General features: G+C 57.3%; 2 protein-coding genes across 6 annotated transcripts; one reads left to right on the forward strand and one right to left on the reverse strand.

Moving 5' to 3' along the window:
* Positions 1-1,052: 1,052 nt before the first annotated feature.
* Positions 1,053-6,622, reverse strand: LOC134757269 (uncharacterized). Its single transcript, XM_063698736.1, has 4 exons — positions 6,513-6,622; positions 5,794-5,983; positions 1,887-1,938; positions 1,053-1,348 (listed from the first exon to the last, which is right to left on the reverse strand). The coding sequence occupies exons 1-4, from the start codon at positions 6,620-6,622 to the stop codon at positions 1,053-1,055; spliced, it is 648 nt and encodes a 215-aa protein (XP_063554806.1).
* CLK3 (CDC like kinase 3) lies at positions 5,892-27,850 on the forward strand. 5 transcript variants are annotated; one of them, XM_063698705.1, is made up of 13 exons: positions 5,892-6,006; positions 16,858-17,009; positions 17,629-17,887; positions 19,769-19,865; positions 20,143-20,209; positions 22,544-22,660; positions 23,446-23,612; positions 24,996-25,090; positions 25,183-25,312; positions 25,612-25,694; positions 26,253-26,332; positions 26,591-26,681; positions 27,356-27,850. In XM_063698705.1, the coding sequence occupies exons 2-13, from the start codon at positions 16,858-16,860 to the stop codon at positions 27,530-27,532; spliced, it is 1,515 nt and encodes a 504-aa protein (XP_063554775.1). In that variant the 5' UTR covers positions 5,892-6,006; the 3' UTR covers positions 27,533-27,850. The 5 variants fall into 5 exon arrangements, with proteins under 5 accessions (XP_063554775.1, XP_004056559.1, XP_030858280.1 ...); XM_004056511.5 differs by having other exon boundaries at positions 17,671-17,887; XM_031002420.3 differs by lacking the exon at positions 5,892-6,006 and adding an exon at positions 12,723-13,460 and having other exon boundaries at positions 17,671-17,887.
* Positions 27,851-27,898: the final 48 nt, after the last annotated feature.

The raw sequence follows: 27,898 nt of genomic DNA on the forward strand, positions 1-27,898 counted from the left end.
GCTGCAGCCTCAGTTTCTCAGGGAGGCTCTCCACCAGCTTAGAGGTGGGCGGCGGGAAGCAGTGAACACGTTCCAGGCTGAGCCCTCCCAATGGGCAGCAAGGGCTTGGGAGGAACTTGAGTGATGGAGTGTGGGGAAGGAACGGTCAAGGCCTGCATTGGCACCATGCGCCCGGCAGCAGGGATCGGGCATGGGGGAGCCTGTGGGAGCCATGCAGGCCAGTCGGAAGCACAGTGCAGGGGGGCAGCTGCTGAGCACCTGGTCCTGGGCAGCCTCCAGGGCCCACTGCTGAGCTCTCAGCTCTGAGTCTCAAGCTTCCAGCACATTGCAGACCTCGAGCTCAGTCTGCATTTCAACCAGCTCTGAACCCACCTCCTGCAAAGAAGTCTGTGATGGAGGAGGGTGGGGCTGGCGCGTATCTTGATCTGCAGGCTCCCCAAGAACTTCGCTCCCCCTTGGATTCAGAGCTCCAGCCTCACAGGGGCCTTCCTAGGGACTGTTCTTCGCCCCAAAGAGGCCACCATGGCAGCATCAGGTGCAGTGCTGACGGAACAGCACCAGGGGAGGGGGCAAGAGGGCTCACCTTCCCCTCCAAGCTGTGCAGGTGACTGAAGTCCAGAACACTTGCCCTGAACCCCTGATCCTTCACTCCCTCTTTTACCCTGAGTCCCGCAGCGCTCCCCATACAGGTAGTACTGCCTAGCCCAGGAGCCCCTGAGGGCAGGCCTCACGTCACCCTCCATCTCCACATCCTTTCCAGGGTCCCTGCACAGTTTCCCTGCACAGGGCTGGGCCTGCAAAGCCTCGCTCCCCAACGCACTTGTTTCATCACTTCAATTGGTGAGTCCACCCTGCAAAGGAGTGAGGCCTAGTCCCCTCTCAGGGCCACGCTGAGGTTTTACGAGGACAGGGCAGCCGGGGTTATGGGCCTGGGATGAGTCTAGGCTGAGTCCTCGGTGCTCAGTGGAGAAACCCCATCCCAATTCATTGGTTCCAACAAGCCAGGCTTCCTACTCCAACCCCTGCCCCCCGGCCCAGGCCCTGCCTTCACTTCACATGGCCCCTGTCTCAGCTCCTCCAGCTCCTGGAAACAAGGGCCCAGTGTGGTCCCAGAGGGCACAGTCCACATGGCAATGGGAGACCAGAGCCAAGTTCTCTGCCTGGGAGGTCCCACCTCCATCCAGCCTGATCTCAGGGAGGGCAACCAGGGCTGCCCCACACCAGCTCTCACCCCTGGATGGGGCTGTCCCAGCTCCACCCCAGTCTGCCCTTGAGCTCACCCATTGGCCTCTGGTGGAGTCCACACTGCAGACTCCAGCTCCTTGGCAGACCTGGGCTCCCACAGCTCCTGGGGGATGGGAGGCAGAAACGCTGCTGGGGTGTGGCAGGGACAGCAGGACCCTGTCCCCTTGCCCCCACCCCGCCACCCCGTTCTGTGTTCTGTGCATCATTAGCTCCACCAAGGCCACTGGGTAACACAAATGGGGCACAGGCCCAGTTCTATACAGCTGGGGAGACCGACGCAGGGACAGTGACCCAGTGAGTAAACTGAACAGGGGCATAGGATCACTGAGTGTCAGAGCTCCCCGGAGTCCCCCCAGCACCACACCCAATGTACAGATGGAACCTGAGCCCCAGAGTAGTGAGGGGCTTGGCCAAGGCCACTGGCCAGTTTGTGGCAGAGCTGGGACTGCCACAGTCCCATCAGTGTTTGTGGAACCCGTCGCTGTACCGGCCAGTGAGGATTCCCAGCGGCCCCACCCACAGGCTGTGGGGCTGGAGGTGTGTGGGTGGGGCTTGGCTGGTGCCCACTCAGGTAAATGCCTGTGTAGTACCCAGGAGAAGCCACAGTGGGCTGGGTGGGGCAGGGGTGAGGTGGGACCCACCTTTCATTTGCAGACTCCGGGAGCTGGCCTGGGGTCTCCGCTGCGGTCTGCCCTGTGGGCAGAGGGCAGGTGGCAAGGACTCAGGAGCACTTGGGCTGCTCCAGGGTGGCTGCCCTCCCTTCAGGCTGGCAGGATTGTCCAGATTCTTATGTCCCTGTCCTTGGGTGGGCAGGCTCAGGCCACCTTGACCTGGGGGCACCCGACCCTCACCCCTAGCAGCTGGTGCTGAGGGTTCTGGTGCCAGTGGCGGCCAAAGTCCTGCTTCTGTCCACAGGCACCCAGCTCAAGCTGGAGGGCAAGGCCCTTTCTGTTCACGGACAGATGGGCCATAGTAGCCATGGAGGCCCCACACCCCTGGGCCTGAGCTCCCCGGTACTCAGGGCCAGGGTGGGGAGCTTGGGACCCATTAAACAATCAGGAAGCTGAGGCCCCATGAGAAGAGCTGTGGCTGTGGCACAGCCCGGGCCTCCACTTTATTGCACAAGGCCCCTGACTTCAGGCTTGGGGAGGGCTCTAGGGTCCTTAGGAGGGGTTCTTTGGGGGCCCTGACTGCAGGTGGGGCCACCTCACACCACCCCAGGCAGCCCAGCTCCTGCCCACCTTTTGCCTCTGGATCCCAGCAGCCATATGGTCATTCTCCCTCTCCAGAGTCTGCATCCTGCTCCTGTGGCTGACTGGGGAGGGGCAGGCTGCATCCCCATCTAGGGGCCCTGCTCCCCCATCCTCTCATGCCTGCAGAAACCCTCACCCTGGCTCTTGGGTTTGGGCAGGTCCAGCCTGCAGAGGGGAGCGGATCTCCTCCTGGGCCCTGGCCTGCCCTCCCTGGCTGGCATGTGGACTAGGGGCCTGGGGGCTCACTGGATGGTGCCTGCCCAGACTCACGGCAGCTCCTCCTGCGTGCACTCTGGCCTGTGCAGCTGTGTGAGGGTCCTGCGGTTACATGATGGGAAAAGCAAGAGGGAGCATCTGGGGGCCTGAGGTCCCAAGTCACACCCAAACCAAACCACCCAGCCAGGAAGATAGCAGGAAGCAAATTGGAGGCGTTCTGGGTTGAACTGTATCCCCAGCAACAACAACAAAAAGATATATTGACATCCCCAGTACCTCCTAATGAGACAGAATCATTACAGAGGTAATCAGACTAAAATGAAGTCAATAGGCTGGGCTTTCATCCAAGGTGACTATACAAAGGGGAAATGTGGACACGGGCACACACAGAGGGAGACGCCACGCGGACATCCCGGAGGAATGTCAAAGCCTGCTGGCAAAGCACCAGAAGCTGGGGACAAGGCCTAGAACAGACCCTCCCTCACAGGCCTCAGGAGGAACCAACCCTGCCAACACCCTGACCTGAACTTCAGCCTTCAGAACCAAGAGACAATGAATGCCTGCCGTTGAAGCTACCGTCTTCAGCACTTTGTTATCACAGCCCTAGCAAACTCACAGAGGGTAAGTGGGATCCAGCCCCATGTGGCAGCTCTCTGGCCCCAAAAGGACCCTGACTTCGAGGAGAACTTTATCCTCAAAGTGACCACACCTGCAGCAGCAGGAACTGTGCAATCATAGTGGCTAACGCTTCATGACTGAATGCCATGTGTTTTCACGTGCTTGTCAAATGTCATCCTCTTAGGCACTCATTCAGGGAGGATAACTGTTATTTTCACTTTTACAGATAAGGCCCAGAGAGGCAGAGGAACTGCCCAAGGTCACACAGCTAGTATATTGTGGAGCCAAGATTTAAACCCACAATCTTAGCCACTAATCCGGGGACAGTGCAGACTACTGAATCCTTGGATGGAAGACAGACTGAGGTAGACACCCAGAGAGGGTTGGGTGGAGGAGCTTGAGGCTGGGGATGGGACTGGAGGTGGAGCATGCCAGAGGCCCTGGGAGCGCTGGGTGCTGAGCCCGTGAACCCCCTGGCCAGCCGGACGTTGATGCAATATGGCTTCATCCAGACCCTATCCAGCTGCTGCCCCATCTCCAAGAGCCTCGCCCTGCTGGAAGTGCACTGCTAGTCTGGTCCATCAGCCACTCTGCACAGGACCCCTGCCCAGGACCCAGGGTCTGCATTTTAGGCCATCCTTGCTGGATAGGCCCAGAGCCCAGGGTCCCCACCTGCCTGTAGAAGGTGAGTCCTGGGTTGGCCTTCTAGGGGTCCAGGGAGGGAGTAAAAATGGCCTGGACAGTCTCTGAGGGGCTGGAAGGCCCTGCACGTGGGGCCCAAAGTGGCACTGGCTTATGCATCACGTGGAGGTTAAGTGCATCCGGCTCACCTAGCACCTCTTCCTGCTAGGAGACAAATCTGCCGAGGGCCCAGCCCTCTGTCACTCCACTACCTTCTCACTGACATTGCCCACTGCAAGTCCTCAGACTTGACCAAAGAATATAGCCCATGCAGGCGCTGAGGATATATCTTCTGACCCTCAAGGGTCTGGTTTGAGAAATAGACAAAAACAAACAAACAAACAAAAACAAAAAACTGAGATTTTCCTCTGTACAAATATATAGTGGCAGACTACACTGCAGACTTAAGGAACAGCCCCCTATGAGCACAGTTGTGTACCCATTTGAGATACACGGATTTAGACCAACTCAACCTTTACGAGGCTCAAGGCCAGCTAAGCTTTCTCTCCTTTTCCTTCCATCGAGATCAGCAGATCAGCTTCAGTCAGGTGCCTTGTGGCAGAGCGTGGATCCCACATGGGGTCCTTAGAATACTACTTCCCTATGGCTCCCAGGCACCTCCTTGGTGTCTGTATCTCTCTCTGTGTCTCTGTGTGTGCATATCTGGGGGTGTCTGCAGATGTCTGATTGTATCCTGGGGGTGTGTGTGTACATGCATGTCTGTGTGTCTGTCTGCCCATGCACACATACACTTGCCCAGGAGACTAAGGGATGCTGACCAGGAGAAGGCAGCCACCAAGCTGGAGGTGAAGTCAGGTGGACAGGAGCTGGGACATCTAAACCCTAGATCTGGCCCCTGTCCCATGTCCATAGTAACCCCCTCACCCACTCTCCTTCTCAAGTGGATCAGGGACTATTTACAACACTCCTCCCCTGTCTCTCTGGGTATATGCACGTACAGTTTCCTCTTGCTGAAATGCCCTTCATTTCCTCTCTCCTCCTGGAAAATGCCTGTCTATCCTTGTGTGAGGGTTCAGAGGCTCAGAAACCCCTTCTCTGGGAGGGACTCTCCTATCTGCCACCCCTTAACCAGCTCCCACTGTGCCTCTTCCCTCATCTGGCACATTAAATTATTACTTGCAAAATAGGCACAGTGGCTCATGCCTGTAGTCTCAGCACTTTGGGAGGCCAAGGTGGGAGAACTGCTTGAGGGTCAGAAGTTCAAGACCACCCTGGGCAATGTAGTGAGACCCCCCCATCTCTACAAAAAAAAAAAAAAAACTTAGCCAGGCATGGTGATGCGTGCCTGCAGTCCCAGCTACCTGAGACAGGAGGATCGCTTGAGTCCAGGAGTTTGAAGCTGCAGTGAGTTATGATTGCACCACTCTGTCACCTCAGTCCGGGTGACAGAGACCCTGATGCAATCAATCAATTATAAATCAATCAATAATAAATAATTGCTTACTCAATTACCGGGTGCCCCCAAACCATAAGCTGTTGAGGACAAGGAGTGATCTGATTTGACATTGCTTCTGCACACAGAAGAGGGCCAGGCATGTAGCAGATGCTCAATAAATGCATGCTGAAAACATGGATGGAGAATGATGGGGCATGATGAGGAAGAGGCAGAAAATGGGAAGGAAGTATAGGATCAAGATGGGGGCATCCTAAGGAGGGGTAAGAGACTAATTGGTTTGTATGGGAAAGACTGGGCAGTGGGGAAGACAATGGGGAGAACGGGGTTGAGGGGGTGGAGAAGAAGGTGGGAGACAGTGCCCACCTGGGGAGGCCAGGTCCCACTCTGCCTCTGGAGTCTCTGCAGTTCCTCCTCTTTAAATTTCAGGGCAACTGCCAGCCGGTGCCAGCGTGCCTTCCAATATTCAGCCATCTCCTCATGAAGCCTGGGATGTGATTCTTGTGCCTCTAGCTCTTTCCTGAGGGGCACTGGTACCTCCAGGACCTGGAGTGTACTGGAAGAAATGGGGCAGTCCAGGTACAGCATGGACCCCAGATCACCCCCACCCCACTCCCTTTCAATGATTATTGTCTTATGAACTAGGAGGGGGAGTGGGGCAGAGATGCCTCTTTCATGGCTCCCTGCACACACAGAACCCCTTTGTACTGGGCACTTCTACTCCCAAGGACCCTGACTTGCACCCAGCAGCTAAGGTCATCTCACCCCCACCTCCCACCTGCCCCTGGGCCAGCAGGAGGGGCTTGGCCATATGTAGGCAAGACAGGACTTCTTGAAGCTGAAAGATTTCCCACCCCATAAAAGAGCCAGAATGTGACAACCAGGAGCGCTGATACCTGGGGAAGGGAGACTGGCTCTGGTCGTGTGATTCCGGGTTTAGGGCTCTGGGCCATTCCCCCTCAGCCGGCTGGTGACAGAGACTGGCCCACCGCCTGCTGAGAGGGCCATCTCACCTACGGTGAGAACAGAGCCCCCACCCCAGCCTGGCTTGGACACTCTGAGGATGGGCCCAAGCAGCCACCTACCAGGACTCTTGGCCCGGGGCCACACCCAGTGCTGCTAGCAGCCCCACCTTCTCCTGAAGTAGCCAGGTGTACTCTGCCTCCAGGGCCTGCACACGGCCCCCCAACACCATCTGCTCTCCCTGCAGATGCTGCAGCTGCTCCAAGCAGGCCCCTAGTTGCTGGTGGCTCTGGCCCAGCTCTTCTGAGTCTCTTGTTCACCTGGGGAGATCCCCACCCCACCGAGTTGTGGCTCAGCCTCCACCAGGGTCGTGGGGCTCCAGCCTTTACCCATGCAGCCCCTTCTCAGAGGCCCCGAACTCCACTTCCTCTGGGTCTCAGCCCTTCCAGGAGGCCTCTCTGACCACCCCAGCCTGCAGAGGCTCCTCTACACTCCAGGCTACGACTCTGGACCAGTGCCTGGCTGCACACTAGCAGGGGGGCCAGTTATGTGAAGATGAGGATGGTGCTCTCTGGAGTGTCGCTGTGTGGACGCCCTGCTAGAATCTGTCTCTCCTGGTCATTCTCCTTTCCTCTGTGCCCCTAGAGCCCCTTGCCCTACATTGGAATCCCCCAGGAATGGGGCCCAGGCTCCCTTGCCTCTGCCCCCTGGTACAGATGGGCATGGCCTGGATCAGCTAATGCCCAGATTCCCTTTCCTGTGGGGCTACCCCTGCCAGCTGTCTTGACCAACCTCAGTGAGTATCAGCAACTGCTCCTGTAGACGGACTGTGTCCTGAGCCTGGGCAGGGGTCTCAGCTGCTGGCATGGAGACTCTGGGTCCCGAAGCTCCTGGGCCCTGCCTCCATCCCAGCTCTGCTCTTGGATCTGCAGGCCTGGCACCAGCATCTCCTGTAGATACACTTGGTCCAGAATCCTGGGGTCTCCTTCCAGCTTCCAGACCACACTGGGGTGGTCTTGGCAGACCGTTGATGCCTCAGGGCATGTTGTGGCAGGGTCCTGGCCCCAACTCAAGTTATGACTCTGAACAAGCTCTCCTCTGCTCTCTGGTCTCAGTTTTCCCATCTGAACCAGGAGGGAAGTCACTGAATGATCCCAGGGTATTCCCAAATGTTGGAAGAGGATCCCTCTCTTGGCGGGACTAAGCCCCTGAGCTGCCCTCCTTCTCTAGATAATGCTCCAATAATGAGGACCAGAGAATAAAGTGTGGGGCAGGGTCAAAGGTACAGCAGGGCCAGTGCTCAGGGCCTGCCATGCACCCACTTGGGGGATCCCCAGGCTGGGCTCTGGGCCAACAAGCTGTTGGGTCATTTGGTCCAAATGCCGCTAGGCCTTTTCCACTTCTGTCTGCAGCAGCAGGATCCTGTGGGTAGAAGGGATTGTCTGCCTGTTCCCTGCCACCCCACCCCTCCCCCACAGCCCAGCCCCACTTACTTGTCTTCTATGTCCTGGTCTGGCCTCCTCCACTCAGCCTGTCCCTGGGATCCCTGCATCTGGTGCCTCTCCTCCTCCAGGCAGGCCAGGGAGCACTCCACCTGCTAGGAGGAGGCTGAGTGGGAGGGCTGAAGGCAGCACAGAGCCTCAGATAGGTAGGCCTAGCTTCCCTGCCTCCCACCAGGCAGGGCAGTGTCTGCAGCCTTTGATAACGCAGGCGGACTGGCAGCCAGCAGCCCAGCTGACAGCCCAACATGGACCCATGCCCTGGCTTATATACAAGGGACTGTGCCCTGGGGCCCTGAGGGGCTGCTTTTGGCTGTTATCTATCACGACAGGCTCCAGCTGTGCATCTCTACCTCCAGCTGGGCCCGAGATACACCGCCTCTCCAGCTGCTCTCCAGCTGCTGACAGCTTCAGGGTGGAGGCCAGCAGGACTGCTGTGGCATGCTAAAGGGCAGGCAGACATGAGGTTGTCAACTGGGTCCCAAGGGTCCCCCAGGCCTGGTAGGGAGCAGTGGCTCCAGGTGGGCCAGCTGTGAGCTAAGACACAGAGTCACTGAAGGCTTGCGTAACTGGGCCATCACACGGTGTCCCTTTCCTACCCTCACATGAGGCAGAGATCCTGGTAACCTTCCCAAGAACCCTCAGCTTGCACAGCCATCTCCCCCTCTCTGGGGATCGCCTGTTTCACGGGGGAGACTGGGCTTCTAAGGAAGCTCTTCAGTCTATGGAGCTAAAACCAGCCCCTCCCTCCCTCAGATTCTCCCTGGGAGGCCACAGGGACCCTGGCCCTTCCTTCACCTCCAGCAGTGTCCCTAGCCACCCCCAGCATATGCCTCTCAGGCAACACCCTGCACCCTTCCAGGGACACCATTCAGAGACATCTCTGTTCAACACCGCAGCCTTGCTGGGGACTCCATTTCCCTTTCTCCTCTGGGTGCCCCAGACCCCGGCAAGCCTCCCTGAGAATATGGCACCAGATGTGGACACCAGCCCTGGGCATTCTGGAGCTTCAGCCTGCTAAGGGGATCTTGCTAGCTCAGGGGACCTCCTTTCAGCTACAGAAAGCCCAGGAAGAAGGAATGGGGGAGGACAGGGCCTCACTTTCTGCTTTAGGGACCAGCCAAGTCCCAGCTTGTGCTCCCGCCTCGGCAGCACCAGGGCTTGCTCCGACAGGGCCTCCGGCACTGCCCGAAGACGGCTTGCCAGCTCGGCCCTCTGCTGCCTGCTTTCTGCCAGCTGCTCCCACAGGTCCTTCTGTGACCGCCTCCAATCCCGCTCGGGGGCCCTGTTGGAGCACCTGCCAGGGAAAGAGGAGCCAGACTTCAGCCCAGGCCCCAGGGGGCTGCCGTGCCCAACTTCCCTATGCTCACCTGCACCCTTCAGTGGGGCTTGGTAGGCAGACACGGTCCAATGCCCCGAGGAAATAGGAGTTCCAGAGACAGCGGGCAGGGCTGGGCATCAAGTCCATGGGCTCTGCCTCAGTGGGACCTGAGAGCAGGACAGATCCTGGAGCTGGGGTAGTCTTGGCTTCCCAAAGCGCCAGGCTCTGAGGCCTCTTCTCAGACTCAGAATTGAGGCCCTTTGGCTGAGCACGCACTAAAACCCTTCAACCCTGATCCTCTGGCCCGAAAGTCTCCTGGTGATTGGAACTTCACTAAACACCAGCCTCAACTCCACTAAACAGTTCTCAATTCCCAGTGGTTTCCATGAGCTGTGGGTGCTGCCAGGGGTGGCCACTTGCTAAACACAAACCCCATTATCCTCACAGCAGCTGGTCTGGGGAGGCGCAGCAGGCACTCCTGAGGGGAAATTGGTGCCCAAGTCCGGCAGGGAGTCCCGTGAGGAGCTGCAATCCCCACCCAACACTGTCTGCACCAGAGCCATGTTCCCCCTTCCAGTGTGGAAGTCTGGAAATGGCAGGGGAGCATTTGGGGGCCAACACAGTTTAGCTATGATGTGGGGGTCAGAGCCCTTAAGTCAAGTCACTGCTCAGGTACCTCTCTGGCTTCCATAGCTTCAGCTGTAAGATGGAGGCCCTGACGGACCTCTCACCCACCAGCTTGGTGAGGGAGGTCAGAGGGTAGACGGGGGCTATTCTGCCAGTGTTGCCATCCCTACACCCCTCACCATCACCCTCCTCACCTCTAGGGTCTGGGCCCAAGTCCACTGCCTCCCAACTCCCAACCCTGGGCACGAGGCACCCTGCCCTGGCTCTGAAAGGGCACAGGAGTTGTCTTCACCTAAGCAGTGGGTACACCTGGCACCTCTACCACCCCCACCCTGACCTCCCCACTCCTCACATTCCCAGGCCTTCTCCACTCAGGATGGCACCATCGCCCACCAGGCCTTCTCCCCACTGGACAGCTTGACTCTCCTCTCCCCTTACTCCAGGCCCAGGCTCCTGCAGCCCCCTCCAAAATTGTCTCCCCTCCAAAATGTCACTGCCACACAAGGCTTCTCTAAGACGGACCATGAGGACTGGCCGCTGCCCCCACCTCCCATACTGGGTACAGCTCCCACAATGCCACTCTACCTGGGCGCTCTGTCTTGCCAGTTAGAAGTGACAGGCTTTCCATGGCAGCCCCCTGCCCTTAGTGAGAAGCTGAGCTGTGCCCAGCTTGGTCCGGGAGGGGCTCATGGTCCACAGAATGGAGTGCACATGCAGGCCAGATTGTCCTGAGCAGGGGGGCAGGCCAGGGCAGCCCCAGGAAGGCTTTCCAGGGAGGTGACCCTGGGGCCAAGGCTCAGAGGTGAATTAACTGCCTCCAGAGAAGGCAAAGTCAGATGAGGCAGACAGAGGAGACAGTAAGGACAATAGAACAAGGAGGGCATCAGAGCAGCTGGGCCTGGCGGGCAGTGAACTGAGCCCTAAGCTTGGTGGAAGTGGAGGTGGGGGGCAAAAGGGAGACCAAAAGGGGTGAGAGGAGCTGTGGGGTTTGGGAGGATGCAGGGCAGTGGCACCTCCCCAGTGCCCTTGAGATATGCTACAGACCTCAACTCCACAGAGGCTGAGGACCCAGACAGGAGCTTGGGCCTGAGGGGCAGTGGAGGTGGAGCAAGCCTCCTCTGAGGTGGGGATGGGAGTGGAGGAGTTACCCAAACCTCACCTGGGGGCAGATCTTTCTCCAAGTTTCTGAAAGGTGTGAAAGTCACAAAAGAATGAAGCTCTAAGGGTAGAATCTCAGGCAGGATGGCCTCCAGGCTGCAAAGTGTGGAGAGGGAGACAGCTGGGAGATGGCTTCTATTCCACCTCAGAAAAAGAGAGTTGCTTCGTGGCTGGGAGGTAGGGACTCCTGGATTCTCAGTGGTGGGCAGTTTTGTGGGAAGGTGACTAACTTACCCCATCAGAGCCTGTAGCTCAGGGCAGGGCTGGGGACAGAAGCTTCTCTGAGAACATCCATCCCTCAGGACTAGTATCCTGGAGCTATGGAAACTCAGGCAACACTAAGTGGTGGGAGGAGGAGACACCACAGAGGCCTCCCACTCCACCTCATCTGAGGTGATGAAACCCCGAGATGGAACCTGGCTAGTGTGGTCGAGGCCATGGGTACCAGGCAGGAATGGCATCTCAGATGGCCTAGGATTTTTCAAAATCTTCAGCTTTTGAGATAGGACCTTAGGGGGCAGGACCTCAGCAGCCAATCTGGGTCACCCACTGTACACTGAAGCGGCTCCTAACTTTCTTTTTTGAGATGGAGTTTTGCTCTCTTGCGCAGGCTGCAGTGAAGTGGTGCGATCTCGGCTCACTGCAATCTCTGCCTCCCGGGTTTAAGTGATTCTCCCACCTCAGCCTCCCGAGCATCTGGGACTACAGGCGCGTGCCACCACGTCTAGCTAATTTTTGTATTTTTAGTAGAGACGGGGTTTCGCCATGTTGGCCAGACTGGTCTCGAATTCCTGACCTCAGGTGATCATCCACCTCAGCCTCCCAAAGTACTGGGATTAGAGGGGTGAACCACCGCGCTTGGCCAATTTTTTGTTTATTTTTTGAGACAGGGTCTCCCTCTGTCGACCAGGCTGGAGTGCAGTGGTGTGATCATAGCTCACTGCAATCTCAACCTCCTGGGATCAAGCGATCCTCCTGCCTCAGTTCCCTGCAAGGAGCTGGAACTACAGGCATGCGCCACGCAGTCCGGCTAATTTTTGTAATTTTTTGGAAGGGGACCCAGTTTTGAATTAGCTTCTGTTGTTTACTTCGGATAGCCATGGTGGAGCTGGCAGAGATTTAGGGGATACTAAACACCCCTACAAATCACGCCTTGAAACCCCCCGTTTCAGGGAGAGCCGCTGGCGAAGGACTTGATGCGCAGCCGCAGCTCGGAAGGGGGGGGCTCCCCTGCGACACCTCCCCGCTTGAGGGGCGGGCCCAGCCCCGCGGGGAGGGGCATGAGCGGGGCCGCGGCTGGCTGGCGGCCGCCGGGGCGGTGCTGGGGAAACCCTTGGCGCCCCCGCGGAGCGGTCCCAAGGAGGGGGCGGTGCCTGGAGGGATGGTCGGCCCCGACTGCGGGTTTCTAGCCCTCGCGTGGCGTGGGGACAATTAGGCGCCACGCCCTGTCGCTTCACTGCGCGACGCTGGCGAGGCCGGGGACGCCACTCCCAGACCGGGCGGGACGCGCACGCTCACAGTGAGGTCTCTCAAAAGATCCCCACCTCAGTTTTCTCATCTGGAAAGTGGGGCCTCGTAATCCTGTCCGACCCGGCGCGGGACAGTAGGTGTCAGGGATTTTGGTGACCCCACGCTCGAGGCCTCTGCAAAAGGGGGCTGTCCAGTGGCCCGGAGACGCAGCCGGCGGGGCTTTTGTCTAGCGGGGGAGTCTCAACTGAGAGGCCACGCAGGCCAGCAGGAAGCCGCTCCACAGGAGGGGGCTCAAGGAGAGGGGATCTCCTCCCTCCAGACTCCGGCCCCGCCGACAGCCCCCGCCAGAGTAGCTCTAGGGTATCTTCCCAGAAACTGCCCCGCACGCACTGGCGAGCTGGGAGCGCCACCACGGCTTTCAAAAAACCCGCACACACCAAGATAATAATGTGTCGTTCGCTCGTTTCGCGCAAGCGGAGTCGCGTCCGCCTTCCCGAGCTGCGGCGCACAGACCTCAGGCCGCTCTCGCGCTCTCCGGGGCCCCGAGAACAATGCCCGTCCTCTCCGCGCGCAGGAGGGAGTTGGCGGACCACGCGGGGTCGGGGCGACGGAGCGGGCCCAGCCCCGCGGCCAGGTCGGGGCCCCACCTCTCGGCTCTGAGAGCCCAGCCGGCCCGGGCCGCGCACCTGTCAGGTCGGGGGACCTACGTGCGCCGCGACACGGCGGGAGGCGGGCCGGGCCAGGCTCGTCCCCTCGGCCCTCCCGGAACTAGTCTCCTAGGCCGCGGCGCAAGCCGGAGCGGAGAGGGCTGGTGCCCCGGAGCCTTCGAGTCGGGGGCTAGAGCGGCCAGGCCTCCGAGCCGGGTCGAGCCGAGGCTGGCGACGGCTGCGTCACGCGAGGGGGCGGGGCTGCCACGGGCGGAGGTCGCAGCCGGAAGCGGAAGAGGCGCTCGGAGCGGGGAGTGGGGCCTAGCTGCAGCCGGAGCCTGGGAGACGGTAAGTGTGGGCTGGGGTCCGCGGCGCCGACAGCGGCGGCGGCGGCCGGGGGTGAGTCGGCGGGGCAGGCGCGCTGGTGCCATTCGGTCTCGGCCTACTCCCTTTCTTTCTCCTCTTCGGCCCATATCGGGCCGCGGCCCCGACCTCTCACCCCTGACCCGCTGCTTCTGCCCCGGAGGGCGGTCACTGCAGACCCTGACCTCGATCCCACGGTGTTGAAGGCGGAGCCTGAACGGCCTCTGGGGCCGCTGAAGGGTCCAGTTTGGGCTCTGTGCCTGCCCGCGGAATGGGGTCGGGGTCCGACGTAGAAGAGCCAGAGAGGCCCTTCAGACCCCTCCCCTACCCCTGGCTTCAGGCTTGGTCCGCAGACGACTCCTCCCTTGGCGGCCTGGAGTTTGATTCTGGACCAGTCCGGCTTTCCCTCTGTCCCCCGGTCTCCCCTCGGCGCCACTGGTGGCGGTTACAGGGGATGGGACTCTGAGACCCCCTGGGACCTGGGGCGGCAGGAAGGGACGCGAACGAGGGCGCAGGCCCCCCTGTGTGTTTTGTTGTGATGATAGAGCCACTCCAGCCCGGAGGATGGGCTAGGCCAAGCTGACAGTTCAAATCCCCTGGCTGCTCATCCGTCCCGCCCGGGAGTCTCTAGCTTTAGTTCCGGGTGTGAGTGCCCTGATGTGGAGCTGGGGTGGAAATTGCCTGAACCAGGCCCCCATCAGAGGCGGAGTTGGCGGCCTTCCAGCTTCCCTTCTTGATGCCCTTGAAAAGGAGGAGCGTTTCACCGTTGGTGGTGGAGGCTTGCGAGGTGGCAGGTTTGAGGTTGCAGTGGTAGGGCAGTCCAGCCAAAAATAACCATGGGTGCTGGGGTGGCTGGAATCTGGGAGGGCAGCCGCTGACCTGGCTGGCTGCACTTCTAGTCAGCCCAGTTCTCTGGCCAGGAACAGCAAATGAGAAGCCGACAAGGCCTGTGCTCGAAGTTGACATCCTTGGCTTGGTTTCCTTCATATCACCTTTTTCCTCATTGTGCAGAGCAGAGCTTCCCAAAGCATAATTGTGGCCTTTAGCTGCTTTTTAAACAAGCTGTTTGCTGAGGTTTTCGAGACTCAGAGATAATTGAGAAATGGGCCCTAGAGCCCTGGCTGGGAGGATGATATCTGCTATTTCCAATATTTTATTTGCCTAGAATGTGTTAAAGGAAGGATACTCTTCTCTGTTATTGCTTTATGTGTGGTACCTTATAACTCTCATGCTTGTCATCTCTTTTGCCAGGCTGGGAGATGTTACCTCCATTTTCCAGGCATGCTAACCAAGGCCTAGAGTGACTTGTCTAAGGTCATGAGGCTGGTATGTGACAGCACTAGGATTTAGTTTAGTTTTCTGCCAGAGCTCTTGCCTCCCAGTTTCCTTGGAAGGGACTTATAAAATGTCTGTAAGGCATTTAACACAGCCCTGAAGTGTTACCTGGAACTTTCAGATGTTCATGAAAAGCTGCCACTAGTACCTCTGTGGGCACAAAGCTGTGCTAGGCATTTCACTTATAGGAGAGACATATTTAATCCTCACAGAACCTTGTAAGAGATTACTATTCCCTTGTTGCAAGATGAAGCTGACGGTCAGAGTCGTGTAATAATTTGTTCAAAGGCACACAGCTAGAAGTGGCAAGCCATGATTCAGATTGACATCTATATGACTCTGAAATTTTGTTTTCCATTGATGTGAATATGTATGGACATAAGAATCTTCTAGGTCCCAGGAGGTAGTCTTTGGCCTGGTGTGACCGTGACTGTGTCCTCCAGCTCTGGTGTTTGTCTGCCCAGTGAGGATGGGCAGGACCATACTTGCCTTGTGGCACGACATGTGCCCTGGCCAATAGAGCATCTTCTGGGTCAATTAGTGGGGTGTGAGTTACTGTTTTCATCCCATAGCTTGGGCACCTGACCCAGAGTAATTGCAGGAGAACAGTGAAATATTAGTCAGCTGATTACCAAAACAACAAATCTAAGCTTTTGGGGAGGTGATTTCACAAAATATTTATCTCCAAAGACTTCCCAGGTACACGGGGGAAGACAAGTTAGTGGGGAGGGGGAAGACAAGTTAGTGGGGAGATGGAGGGCTTTCTTAGGGACACGGAGAGGCTCCCAGGGGTTTGGTCACATAGGCCTCACTGTCCTGCTCAAGCATGGGGAGCTGTTCTATGCTGCTTTTCTCCTGACAGACCCTGCTGGTGAGATGGGGCAGCCTCAGTGGGTTTGTACAAAATGTGCTTGGCCAGGCAAGCTCAGGACTGACCATGACTGGAGGTTGGCTGTGGCCAAGTGTGAGTGTTGGGAAAAAGGCTGGCTCCATGGAGGCAGTCAGGGATTGACATATGGGTGGAGCAGGTTGCTGGCCTCACATGGCCAGCTTTCTCCGCTGGTGGCGGATCCAGCCTGGCAATTTCATTTGGTGGATATAAGTCCTCACTGAACAGGGATAGTGAGGTGGGGCTCTTTTACCTGCCAGATGGCTAACCCTCTGGCTATCCTGGGATAGGCAGAGGGTAGGATACTAGAGCCGGAGAGCTAGAAGAAGGGACAGTAACGGTACTGCTGGATAAAGGCAAGGCACCTGGCAGGGCACTGTGGGGGTCTAAAAGGGTGCTAAATGGGCCTCTGGAAAGAAAGTTGGATACTCTGAGGACCCTGGCATCCTTCCCAGTGCTGAGACCCAGGATGAGCCAGCAAGGGCTGGATAGACCCGCTGGGTCCACGTCCCCTTGGGTTGACCCTCAGGAGGGCTATGGAATGTTTGTGAGGCCTGTGTGCCTCTTTCTCCAAGGGCTGCTCTTCTAGTCTCTTGTGGCTCCTCATGCTCAGTTGTGGTCCTTACTCCCTTGAGTGGGGTCCAGTTCAGGGCCCTAGCCAGACAGCATTCAGCTTCTCAAACTTGAGGGCTTTGAGCCCTCGCCTCCCGTGTACAGCCCTTTGCCTGGGCTTTGGCTTTACAGAGCATTCACTTCACGGGACCCCCCCACCACCACCGGGCGGGAAGGAATAGAGTGCAGGAGGCTCCCCTTTCTCCTGCCTTTGATCTCCCTGTGGTAGTGTTCACCGTCCCCACCCAGGGTTACTGCCTCAGCCCCTGGCCCTGGCTCACCCAGTTCCCTGAGCACCCAGGCCACCAGGCTAGTGATGCTCTGCTGGGAGCTGTTTGTTCACTGGCAGAGAAGGTTGTTTCCTATTGTCTGCTGTTTGACCAGTGCGACCTCAGAGTTCTTCTTCAATTCATAAACCTCTGGGAGGGGCCGCCTTCAAACAGAACAATGGGCCTCTTCAGAAGCAACCGGGAAGCCCCAGGCAGCCCCATGGCTGGAGGTGGCTGGCTGTGTGTTTAGCAGGGCTCTCTGTTCCTCGTGGCCTAGATGCATCACTGTAAGCGATACCGCTCCCCTGAACCAGACCCGTACCTGAGCTACCGATGGAAGAGGAGGAGGTCCTACAGTCGGGAACATGAAGGGAGACTGCGATACCCGTCCCGAAGGGAGCCTCCCCCACGGAGATCTCGGTCCAGAAGGTGAGAGGGAACTAGATAGGAGGGAAAGACTCCTTCTGTCAGCTGGGCTCAGCTGTGGCAGCTCCAGACTCCTTGAGATGACTCCATCCCTGCCCAGCTGTCCCTGGATCCCTGCCCTGTCCTCTTTGGGCTCCTCCACTAACCTCACCTGCATGCCTTGGCCTCAGGAGTAGCTACCATCCTTGCCGCCCACTCTTTCTCTGTCTTGGAGTGCCTTTTCTTCTCCCCACACATTCCCCCATTTTCTAGGCCAGCATCTTTCCTGCTTAACCTCCTAAGCCTTCCTTGGTGAGGATTAGGAACATAACCTCACCCCTGGAAAGGTTGCTCCCTGGGCCTATCTTAGCTCCCAGGCCAAACTTAGAGTTGCAGCAGGCCACAGGGAACTCTGGAAGGGTATAGAACCCTCGGAGGCCCTCTACCATACTCCCCTTCCCCTGTACCCCTCCTCCTACAGCTGGAGGATGCTGTCGTTGGACAGGGCTGTGGAGGGCGGGCTTAGTACCTTTGCACCCTCCCCTCTCTGCCCACTTCCCACCAGTCTGGATGCTTTTAGCACAGGCTGTCCCCCTTTAGCCCTTTACAGTGGCCTTACCACAGGTCTCTTGCTTGCTAACAGCAAGGACCCAGCTGACCAGCGTCCCCATCCCCCTTTTGGCAGCCATGACCGCCTGCCCTACCAGAGGAGGTACCGGGAGCGCCGTGACAGCGATACATACCGGTGTGAAGAGCGGAGCCCATCCTTTGGAGAGGACTACTATGGATCTTCACGTTCTCGTCATCGTCGGCGATCGCGGGAGAGGGGGCCATACCGGACCCGCAAGCATGCCCACCACTGCCACAAACGCCGCACCAGGTCTTGTAGCAGCGCCTCCTCGGTGAGTGGTAGCCAGAGTGTGCTGGCTGGGGCTTAAAGGCCTCATCTCTTCCTAGCCTTCTCTCAGGCTGGCTGGTCCGGGTGAGTACTGCCAGCCCTGTGCACGTGCACTGGTGTGCGTGCATGTGTGTGTGTATGTGTTGTCTGGTCCAGGTGTAGGGCTGATCACAGGGTCCTGGCCCCTGTGTCTTCTGGCCCTTTCCAGTGGCAACTGTAGGAACTCTGGCTCCGATGCTGGCTGGCCCCTGGCCTGTCTATGTCTACACAGTGCTCCAGACAAAGGCCACGTGGTGCAAGTGGCTGGGGACACTTCTTAGGGATCCTAGTAGAGTGGCTGGTATGGTGGTCTGCAGCTATATGGCCTGGTCTTTCCCACCCGGAGACTGCCTCCTCGTGTAACTGAGTGCTCTGATGTGGACTGCACCCACCTCTGCGTCTCATCTGCACACCCCTTCCCAAAGGCCCCCAGTCTGGAGTGCCTCACAGGACGGGAGGATTTGCCTGTCAGCCAGCTCAGACTGGGAACTTCCCTTCTAATCTCCAGCCAGGCCCTCTCCAGCCGAGCCTCTTTACGAGGGGCAGTCGCGGTGAGGAGGGGCAGGTGCCTGTGTGATGGGGCATGTGAAGAAATGGCAGAAAGGCTGCCGCCCCAGGCCTCATCCAGTTGCAGGCCACATGCCCAGAGCAGGGCCTGGCCAGTATTCCTAGCATGGAGGGTTGTAAGGTCTCTGGAGCCCACATTGCGCTCAGTCCCCTGGGGAAGCAAAGCCAGTTGTGTATTTCCGAGGTTACGTGCGGTCTTCTCTTCTCCCCCATCCCTCTTCCCTGCCTCCCTCCTGCCGGCCTTGAGGCCCCTGAGGAGCAGTGGAGAGGCCAGGTGTCTTCTCTGCCCAGCGCTTTCTGTGACTTCTTCGAGTGGCTACAGGTTGAGGGTTGACTGTGCGGGCGATTGCAGCGTGGCCCTTTCACCTCTTTGCACACTGCCACATGCTGCCACAGGATGGCAGTGCAGGTCTGGCTCTGTTTCTCTGTTTGGTGCCCTCTATCGATCGTCGTGAGGCTTGGGATGGGCCTAGATTGTGAGCAGCATGGGTGCCAAGGCCAGGGCAGGAGCTGGCATGGGGCCTGTGTGGGCCATTGTGGTAGGAAGCCTGGCAGTCGACCGGCCCAGAGGATCCCAGGCTGCTTTCCTTCTTGAGGCTGGTGGCAGGAGGGCTGCTGACGGAAGGCTGTTTCTGGTAGTGATGGTGAAATCTGGCCAAGGATGCCGTCTGGAGGCAGGTAGCAGCTTGGCTCTGAGTGGCAGGTGTCAGGCATGTGCAAGTCTGCGTGGGCGAACAGAGGCAGGCAAGGACAGGCTGGGCATTCTGCAGCTGAAGCCGGAGCAGCCGCTGACCAGTCTGGATGGTTGGACCCAGGCGGGGCCAGCTGCCTTCTTGCGCCGCCGTTCTCACTGCATCTTCCGCTCTGGCCAAAGCCACATGGGAGGGTCTGGGAGGGAGAGACTCGGAGGAGGAGGAGGAGGGAGTCGGGGCGATGGCTCTCCTCACAGCGTGGCCCTCAGCAGCAGAGGCAGGTCATCTTCCTGAGCGTTTGTGGCGCTCCTCTTAAAGATAATGTCCGAGTTTTCTTTACATACCTGTAGCTGTTTTTACTTTTCTGTTTTTGAAGTCAGTTTGTGTCTTGACGTGTCCCTTGCAATATCCCTATCGTTATATATGCTGTGTGCCTTATGAAATGCTGGGATCTGGAAAATCCAACCAACCAACCCACCGGCTCCTCACCGTCTCCACCTCTGCCTTTGACTGACACCTCAATCTGTCAATCGGAACCGCCTACCATGCGATTGGTCGGATGGCGTTTCGGGGGGCGGTGCATGCAGAGAAGCCAACAGAGCAGTAAGCGCAGCAGCCGGAGTGTGGAAGATGACAAGGAGGGTCACCTGGTGTGCCGGATCGGCGATTGGCTCCAAGAGCGATGTACAGCCACCTTTCGTAAAACTTTACCTCTCTACTTTCTACCCCCCTTGTTAGACGAGACCTCTCCTGCCTGGAGGGGCCTCTAGTGCGCGTGGTGCCTTAGCGGGGCCACCAGTAATTGCCTGAATGACACAGACACTAGCAACTTCCATTTTTAAGAGTGTAGCAGTGAGAGAGAAACCTTTTTTGTTTTTGAGAATTTGAATGCTGTGAACTTGCAGGAGCTGCCAACCCCCTGCCCTCCAGATTCTCATGCCCAATTTCTTTTCTCTCCTAGATGAGATTGTGGGGAACCTGGGTGAAGGCACCTTTGGCAAGGTGGTGGAGTGCTTGGACCATGCCAGGTGAGCGAGCTGCGGCAGTACAGCTGGCTCCGGATGTGATCTTCCTGGGAAGAGCTGGCCTGAGGTTCTTGAGGGTGGCAGCTATCAGAGCTTAACTTTTTTCTTTTTGAAGTGTGGCATCAAAGTAGGGTTCTGACCTGTCCATGTTGGGGTTTTGCTGACCCCCTGTAATAAGGGAGAAATTCTTGGGTCCTGCAGTTATGTGGCATCCCTACCCAAGAATTGTTGGTCAGTGAAAGGTTCTGCTCCAATCTCTTCACTTCTCCAGGGCTGTGGTGGTGGATATCAGAACAGGGCCAAGGCCCCGGCTCCCCTGTGGCTTGGAGCTGCTTTCTGTGATAACTTTTAGGTTCTTGGCTTAGCAAGGGGCTAGGAGTACCAATAAGCCCAGCCCAAGCATAAGTCCCATTCCCTGAGGGTCTGCCTGAGAGGCTGTGCAGATCTCAGTCGAGAGGAACATGACCCTGGGCTTTCTCACCAAGCAGGCTTCTTCAGTGTGACTAGGGTAGTGTGTGGTCTCCGCTGAGTGTGCCTGGGAGAGTGGGGTATACCTGTGTGTGTCATGCTGCACCTCACTCTTTCCCAAGCCCAACAGTACAACAGTTTTTTCCCCTTACCATTCCACAAGACTAGAACATTTGCTTCCTCTCCTATAGGTCTGTGTTGGGGAGGCCACCTCCAGGGAGCCAGTTGCCTCCCTGCCATAGGCTCTCTAGTTGGTTTGGCACTTCAGCTACAAAGTGCTTGTGTCCTCATTGGAGCCACATGCCACCCATATGTGGCCCTCTCGCTATTTCAGAGATGAATAAACATGCTCAGGGTTTGCCTGCATCATACTCCAGTTAACAGCAGAGCTGGCCACCACTGCGCTGTAGTGCTCCTACATTAAATGGGGTGTTCAGGTCATTCAGACGCAGGCGTCCAGCCTTTCCTGTGGCCACAAGATAGACTGAGAGGAAGTGTCCATTTGCTCCAAGTTTCTATGTAAATGCCTGTACGACTCAGCATGGCCCAAGAGGTTAGGGTTGGGACCAGTGGGTGGAGGGACATGCACAATCACACCGTGGCCAGGTGGAGACATGGTAGACTCAACAGCCGGGATGCATGTAGGCGTTCTGGGCTGCTCCTCTCTGAGGAGCTGGAGGGAAAATGAGCCTCTGGAGTCACTAGGGGGCAGGTGGAGGGTCCAGGGAAACTTTACGGGACTCAAAGGGAGCCAGGGCCAGTGGGGGTTGTCATGCAGAGGCAGAATTCAGCTCAGCGAAAGGCAGGGTCTTATTCTAAAAGCAGTGCAACTCTGACAGGGGCTGCCTTGGAAGTGATGAGCTCCCTGTGCTGAGGACTGGAATGCCACGGAGGGACCCTGTTTTAGGAGGAGGCCGGAGTGCATGGCCTTTCCCCTGAGGTCCCTTCCTGCCCTGAGAATCTGGGAAAATAGGTAGGGAGAAAAAAGCAGGGGATTCTCTAGAAGGTCCCTTTATCCTGGGCCTGTGAGCCTTAGGCACCACAGTCAGCCTCCCTGAGGCCTCAGAGGACACGCCCTTCCAGGCTAGGACTGTCTCGTTCCCCACTGGGCATCTGAATTCTAGCTGTCCTTTCCTGACAGGGCCTGGCAGTTGAGCCTCAGCAGGTTTCCTTCTCTGCTGGCTCCCTGCAGATGGCCTCCTGGGGTGAGGTTGGGGGTGGGAAGCACAGAGCAGGGACTGTTAAAACCTTCTTTGGACACTTAAGAAGGGTTCCTGGCATTTTGTGGTCACTGATAAACACTGTGGCAGGTAGGTGCGGCTGGAGAGGGGTGTGGTAAAGGGAGTGGCCCTGGGCCTCACAGTGAGGGGTACCCTTGCTGGTACCCCTACCTCTTGCCAGATCTTTACTCGATCCTGGAACCCCCATCCCTGTTTGCTCAGACTTGCAGACAAGCTCAGGAAGGTCGAGAGGTGCCGCAGGAGGGCTCTCGGTGGGACAGCCTGGCCAGGGTTGGGGCTGCCTGGCCTATAGGTTAGGTCACTGTGTGAGCTCTTGGACTGGCACTGGTTAAGCAGGATTGGCCTCTACTCTCCCACACTCCTTTGGGAGCTGGCAGTGGCTGAGAACATAAAAGCCTAAGGATGGCAAGGATGCTAAGAGCATTAACTCACAGATGTCAGGGAGCTTGCTGTTGGGTGGGCAAAGGTCTGGTGTTGCATGGGGCAGGCTGGGCATCCAGTATCTGCTCTCTTCAGTGCCGGCTGCTCCTGGAGTGGTGTTTGTTGGGAGTTGCTGGGTTGGGGTGGAGGGTGGGGGAAGGACTGGGCAGCTGCTGATGAGAGCCTCTGTTTCCTTCCCGGGTACCAGAGGGAAGTCTCAGGTTGCCCTGAAGATCATCCGCAACGTGGGCAAGTACCGGGAGGCTGCCCGGCTAGAAATCAACGTGCTCAAAAAAATCAAGGAGAAGGACAAAGAAAACAAGTTGTGAGTATCTGCAAGGAGTGGGAGGGAAGCCTTCAGTGGGGCTGCTGGACCCCCAGGGGCTTAGTAGTGTGCCTTCACCCATCCGCACTGTGCCTTCTCCCCACACTCAGAACCAGGGGAGTCTGGCAAAGGTCTTGCTGGAAGCCTTTAGACTGCAGTCCAGTCTTCACCCCAGCTGTCTCTGTGTCCTGAGGAAGGCCTCCCAGCCCTGCGTTTTGTGAATTGGGGAGCTCACTGGGTTATGCTGGGCATAAAACAAGATAAAAACATGAAGTTGGGGCTCTCACATAGTAGGAGATACCCAAAGGAGGGCCTTTCTGTGCAAGACACACTGAGCATTCTCCTCCACGCACTGTGCTGAGCCTGGGCAGATGGGTGAATCCAGCACAGACCCTCACGAAGCTCAGCAGGTGAGCAAGTGGAGAAAAGCAGCACCAGTCCTGCGGAGTGCACTAGCACTTTCCATCTCTCCCTCAGCAACTCTGAGGCAGGGCTGCTTCCACATCATAAGTAGGGAAGCTCGGAGGGCTTGGACCAGAACCGTGGACATCTCCCCTACCCCCCGCAGGAAGCTTAGTCCTTGCCCAGAGCTCATCTGGGTATTGGGTGATGGCTGGTGGGGAGAGGTGCTCTTGCTCTGATTCTCTTGCATTGTGTGTATCTGCATTCTGGTGTGTGACCCAGTGGCCTAGGAGAGAGTTGGGAACTGTCTTCATCTGAGAGAGGGGGTGAGGCAGGCAGGCCCCCAGCACACAGCCTGAGCCCTGCCCATCCTCCTCCTCCAGCCTGTGCGTCTTGATGTCTGACTGGTTCAACTTCCACGGTCACATGTGCATCGCCTTTGAGCTCCTGGGCAAGAACACCTTTGAGTTCCTGAAGGAGAATAACTTCCAGCCTTACCCCCTACCACATGTCCGGCACATGGCCTACCAGCTCTGCCACGCCCTTAGATGTAAGTGTCCACCCTCAAAAGAAGCATGGGCAGCCACATGCCTGCAGCCAAGTCATCTGGTTACTTGTTGTCCCCATTCATTGCAGCACGTTACTAACCATTCTCCTGGGCCTGAGGGACACCAGATCCCCTTTGGCGGAAAGGCCTGTCTTCGGGTGGGAATCTCAGTGTGAGGATGGAAAGGTTAGGGCTCCCTCCAGGGACCTCCTGGACCAGCCTCTCTACCCCCAGGCACTCAGGAAGAAAACAGAAACGAACTGCTCTGGAATTGGTCTAACCACCAACCCTGCCTCCCTGCTTCATGCATGGGATAAAAAGGTAGAAGCCTGACCTGACAGATAGCACCACAGGTCCTGCCCACATGGAGACCCTCGGTCTAACCCTGACTTGTCATCTCCCTGCCAGCCTTGAAAAGCATTATTTGGCAGTGCCAGGGCTCAGCGCAGTAGGATTTGCAATGGTTGCAGCAGTACAGAAAGGCTCCTTGGTGAAGTTGGTAGGCCTTGAGCTAGAATCGCTCAAGGTCACCCCGCATCGCTCCCCTAGCCTGAGCACTGCTACTGTGATAGGCTGCAGGCCACTGGGGTGGGAAGCCCCACATGGATGAGAAGACAGGTGTCTTCCTCCTCCCACAGGATCTGCAAGATGGGACAGGGACAAGGATTCCAAGCAAGGGGAACAGCTTGGTGAGGCCTGGAGCCTGTTAACGGGCTGAGAATTGGCTCCAGTGGAGTAGGCTGCCATTGGGGAGTGGTGGGCCACACAGTTGTGAGGGTCTTGAGTGCCAGATGGGATCCTTGAGCTGAAAAGTGACTACTAGCAAGAAGCCACTGTCAGAAGGGGCTGGAGGGGAAAGGCTTCCCTGCTTATGACTAGCAATGAGAGGCGGGGCTGTCTTCCTGGGTATGCGACCTGTGCACTCAGTCACACAGGACCCTGTGCTTGATTTAATGTCCTTTTGCCACCACCTTAATATTCTTAGTAACTTGAACAGGGGACCTGCATTTTCATTTTGCAAAGGGCCCTGCAAATTATGTAGCTGGTGCAGGGAAGAGGGAACCACCTCACGGCTGTTGCTGTAGCTGTGGTGAGAGACGGGTGAGGAGGCCTGGTCTCTGCAGAGGAGAGGTGGAGGGAGGTTTTCGAATGGCAGATTTCTTTCCTACCCCCCCTGCTAAAGTATCAGAACCCTCCAAGGCCTCAAGTACAGAGAACCCTTGAGAGGGAGGCCAGCACAGAGGCAGGCTGTAGTCCAGCTCCCTGCTGAGGTGGGGGTGTGAGGAGCTCTGGCAGTTGCTGGCATTGGAAGAGGGGTCTGGCCTAGAGCTGGCAGGAGAGCCAGCTTCTCAGTGCCTACTTCCCCTTCTTTCCCTGCTCCCTTAGTTCTGCATGAGAATCAGCTGACCCATACAGACTTGAAACCAGAGAACATCCTGTTTGTGAATTCTGAGTTTGAAACCCTCTACAATGAGCACAAGGTATTGGTGGGGGTAAGGGTGAGGCCCTGTTTCAGGGGTGGGTTACCCGCTGGTGCAGACTCCTGACCTGGCAGGCCTGCCTTGCCTTTCAGAGCTGTGAGGAGAAGTCAGTGAAGAACACCAGCATCCGAGTGGCTGACTTTGGCAGTGCCACATTTGACCATGAGCACCACACAACCATTGTGGCCACCCGTCACTATCGCCCGCCTGAGGTGATCCTTGGTGAGTGACTGTATGGCCTGTGACCTTGTCATACTGGACTGTTGTTGGGAGGGTATGAACAGAGGCAGTGGCATGCCTGTCATTCTCTGCCACCCAGGGCAGGCAGAGTTTCTCAGACCAAGGGGCCAGTGTCATGAGACACAGGTGACTGACCTGGCTTTATCTGTCAGCCTTACTGAGAGGGCCTCGTACTGGGATTTGGGCAAGAGTCCTGCCAGCCGGTGTGGTGGCTGCCTTGTGACTTCCAGGCTGGAAGCATAAGGCCGGATCTCACAGCCTCTCCTCATCTTGGCTTGCAGAGCTCGGCTGGGCACAGCCCTGTGATGTCTGGAGTATTGGCTGCATTCTCTTTGAGTACTACCGGGGCTTCACACTCTTCCAGGTACAGCCACCCTGCATTGGTCCCCTACCCTGAGTACTGCTACTGTGATAGGCTGCAGGCCACTGGGGTGGGAAGCCCCACATGGATGAGAATACAGGTGTCTTCCTCCTCCCACTAATCATCATGTGAGATTCAGACTCTTTAAGGATGTAGATGCTAAAGAGAAGGCAGAGGTCAGGGTAGCTGGAACACTCAGAGGAGTCTTATGCTAGGCCATCGAGGATGGAGGATGGGGTAGCAGGTGACCTGACCTTCTAGATAAGGGGCACAGATGACTAAAGGCATCGGGATGGGCTGGGACAGGGCATGTTCTGGGCAGGGAGCGAAGAGCTAACCAGAGAGAAATGTAGTCACAGCCCAGTCCACCTCCACCCACAAGGGCTGAGGAGCCTGAGCCTGAGCACAGGCTGGCAGGAGAAGCTGGGGCTGCCGCTTCATTTGGTAGGTTTGCATGTCCTGGGGCAGTGAGGGTACTTGCCCATCTTTCTTGTTCCTTTTTCTCCTTGAAGGGGCCAGAGCTAGGACTGACCCCCTTGCACTGTCCCTAATCTTCCACAGACCCACGAAAACCGAGAGCACCTGGTGATGATGGAGAAGATCCTAGGGCCCATCCCATCACACATGATCCACCGTACCAGGTAAGGACCCCAGTAGCCCCGTCAGGGTTGGTATAGAGGCCTTTCTCTTCTTGGCTGTGGGTCAGCAGGGTACTGGATGTGGTGAGTCTTTGCTGGACAGTCCATGGCTCCCCAGGCTCCTAAAAGCCTTCCCTGTGTGCCCCTGCAGACCTGTTGCCCTGATTCTGCTGCTGTCTTGGGAGCTGCTCTTCCCCACCTCCCACCAGAGGCTTGTCCCCTTACTACTCCCACACTTGACTCCACCCCCTTAATTTTCAGGAAGCAGAAATATTTCTACAAAGGGGGCCTAGTTTGGGATGAGAACAGCTCTGACGGCCGGTATGTGAAGGAGAACTGCAAACCTCTGAAGGTCAGTTTCTGGCTACCCCCAGCTGAACTCATGCCAAGGAGAGACCCCAGGCACTGGGCAGACATACAGCAGAGACAGGCCAGGCCGCTAAAGGCTGCCTCCTTGATCCAGCTCTATGGGAGGCGGCACCCAAGACTGCTGGGTGCTGGCAATGGGGCTTCTTGCAAACTGCCCCAGAGGGGCCCTTAGCCCTACCCCTTCCCCATAGGGTGGCTATGAATGTAATTGGGGAACACCAGAAGAGCCAGATGTCAGAAACCCTGCTGCTTCCTGTCCCCCTCTCTCCTCGAAATTTTGGGAAGAACTAGGCAGGACTGAGGTGAGGGGGAGGGAAGACCTAGACATGGCCAGGAAGCCTCTGTCAACTGCATTTGGTGCTCGGACAAGTGAATTTCGCAGAGGTGATCTCTACCCACCTGTCAGGACTTTGCATGTGGGGGCAGAGGCATCAACCCAGCAAGACACCTAGTAGCCTGGCAAGTTCCGAGCAAAACGTTAAACAGGCATGAAAGGAAAGGAGCTGCTCATTGTCCAGGAGGGCGGAAGTAGAGTCCTCCAAGGAGGCATCACTGCCTCCTCGATCCAGTCCAGCAAGGCGTCCCAGAGGCAAGGGGACCTGCTGTGGCTTCCCACGACCCTGCCGTCACACTGAGGCACCTTGTGTCCCTGAGCAGAGTTACATGCTCCAAGACTCCCTGGAGCACGTGCAGCTGTTTGACCTGATGAGGAGGATGTTAGAATTTGACCCTGCCCAGCGCATCACACTGGCCGAGGCCCTGCTGCACCCCTTCTTTGCTGGCCTGACCCCTGAGGAGCGGTCCTTCCACACCAGCCGCAACCCAAGCAGATGACAGGCACAGGCCACCGCATGAGGAGATGGAGGGCGGGACTGGGCCGCCCAGCCCCTTGACTCCAGCCTCGACCACCAGGCCCCAGGCCAGAGCCACCCAATGAACAGTGCAATGTGAAGGAAGGCAGGAGCCTGCAGGGGAGCAGACTTGGTGCCCAGCTGCCAGAAAGCACAGATTTGACCCAAGCTATTTATATGTTGTAAAGTTATAATAAAGTGTTTCTTACTGTTTGTAACCCCTGGTACCAGTGTGTCCATCTCCAGGCTCCTTGCCTTCCCCTTACCTGACCTTATTAATAAAGTCTTTCTTAGCAGTTCAGCTTGTGGAGAGCTAAGTGTGAACTGGGCCAGGCACAGAAGAGCTAGG

The sequence above is a fragment of the Gorilla gorilla genome, chromosome 16, assembly GCF_029281585.2.
Source record: "Gorilla gorilla gorilla isolate KB3781 chromosome 16, NHGRI_mGorGor1-v2.1_pri, whole genome shotgun sequence".
NCBI classification, from domain to species: Eukaryota; Metazoa; Chordata; class Mammalia; order Primates; family Hominidae; genus Gorilla; species Gorilla gorilla.

Bases quoted from the DNA above. Each gene is read 5' to 3' on its own strand.
- CLK3 (XM_031002420.3), top strand. From the start codon at position 13,017: ATGCCCGTCCTCTCCGCGCGCAGGAGGGAGTTGGCGGACCACGCGGGG. The intron at 20,210-22,543 runs GTGAGCGAGCTG...CCCGGGTACCAG, and splicing joins GAGTGCTTGGACCATGCCAG to AGGGAAGTCTCAGGTTGCCC. The intron at 26,682-27,355 runs GTCAGTTTCTGG...GTCCCTGAGCAG, and splicing joins AGAACTGCAAACCTCTGAAG to AGTTACATGCTCCAAGACTC.
- LOC134757269 (XM_063698736.1), bottom strand. From the start codon at position 6,622: ATGGTGTTGGGGGGCCGTGTGCAGGCCCTGGAGGCAGAGTACACCTGG. The intron at 1,939-5,793 runs GTGGGCACTGTC...CTCTGCCCACAG, and splicing joins GTGGGACCTGGCCTCCCCAG to GGCAGACCGCAGCGGAGACC. The intron at 1,349-1,886 runs GTGGGTCCCACC...CCCATCCCCCAG, and splicing joins CCGGAGTCTGCAAATGAAAG to GAGCTGTGGGAGCCCAGGTC.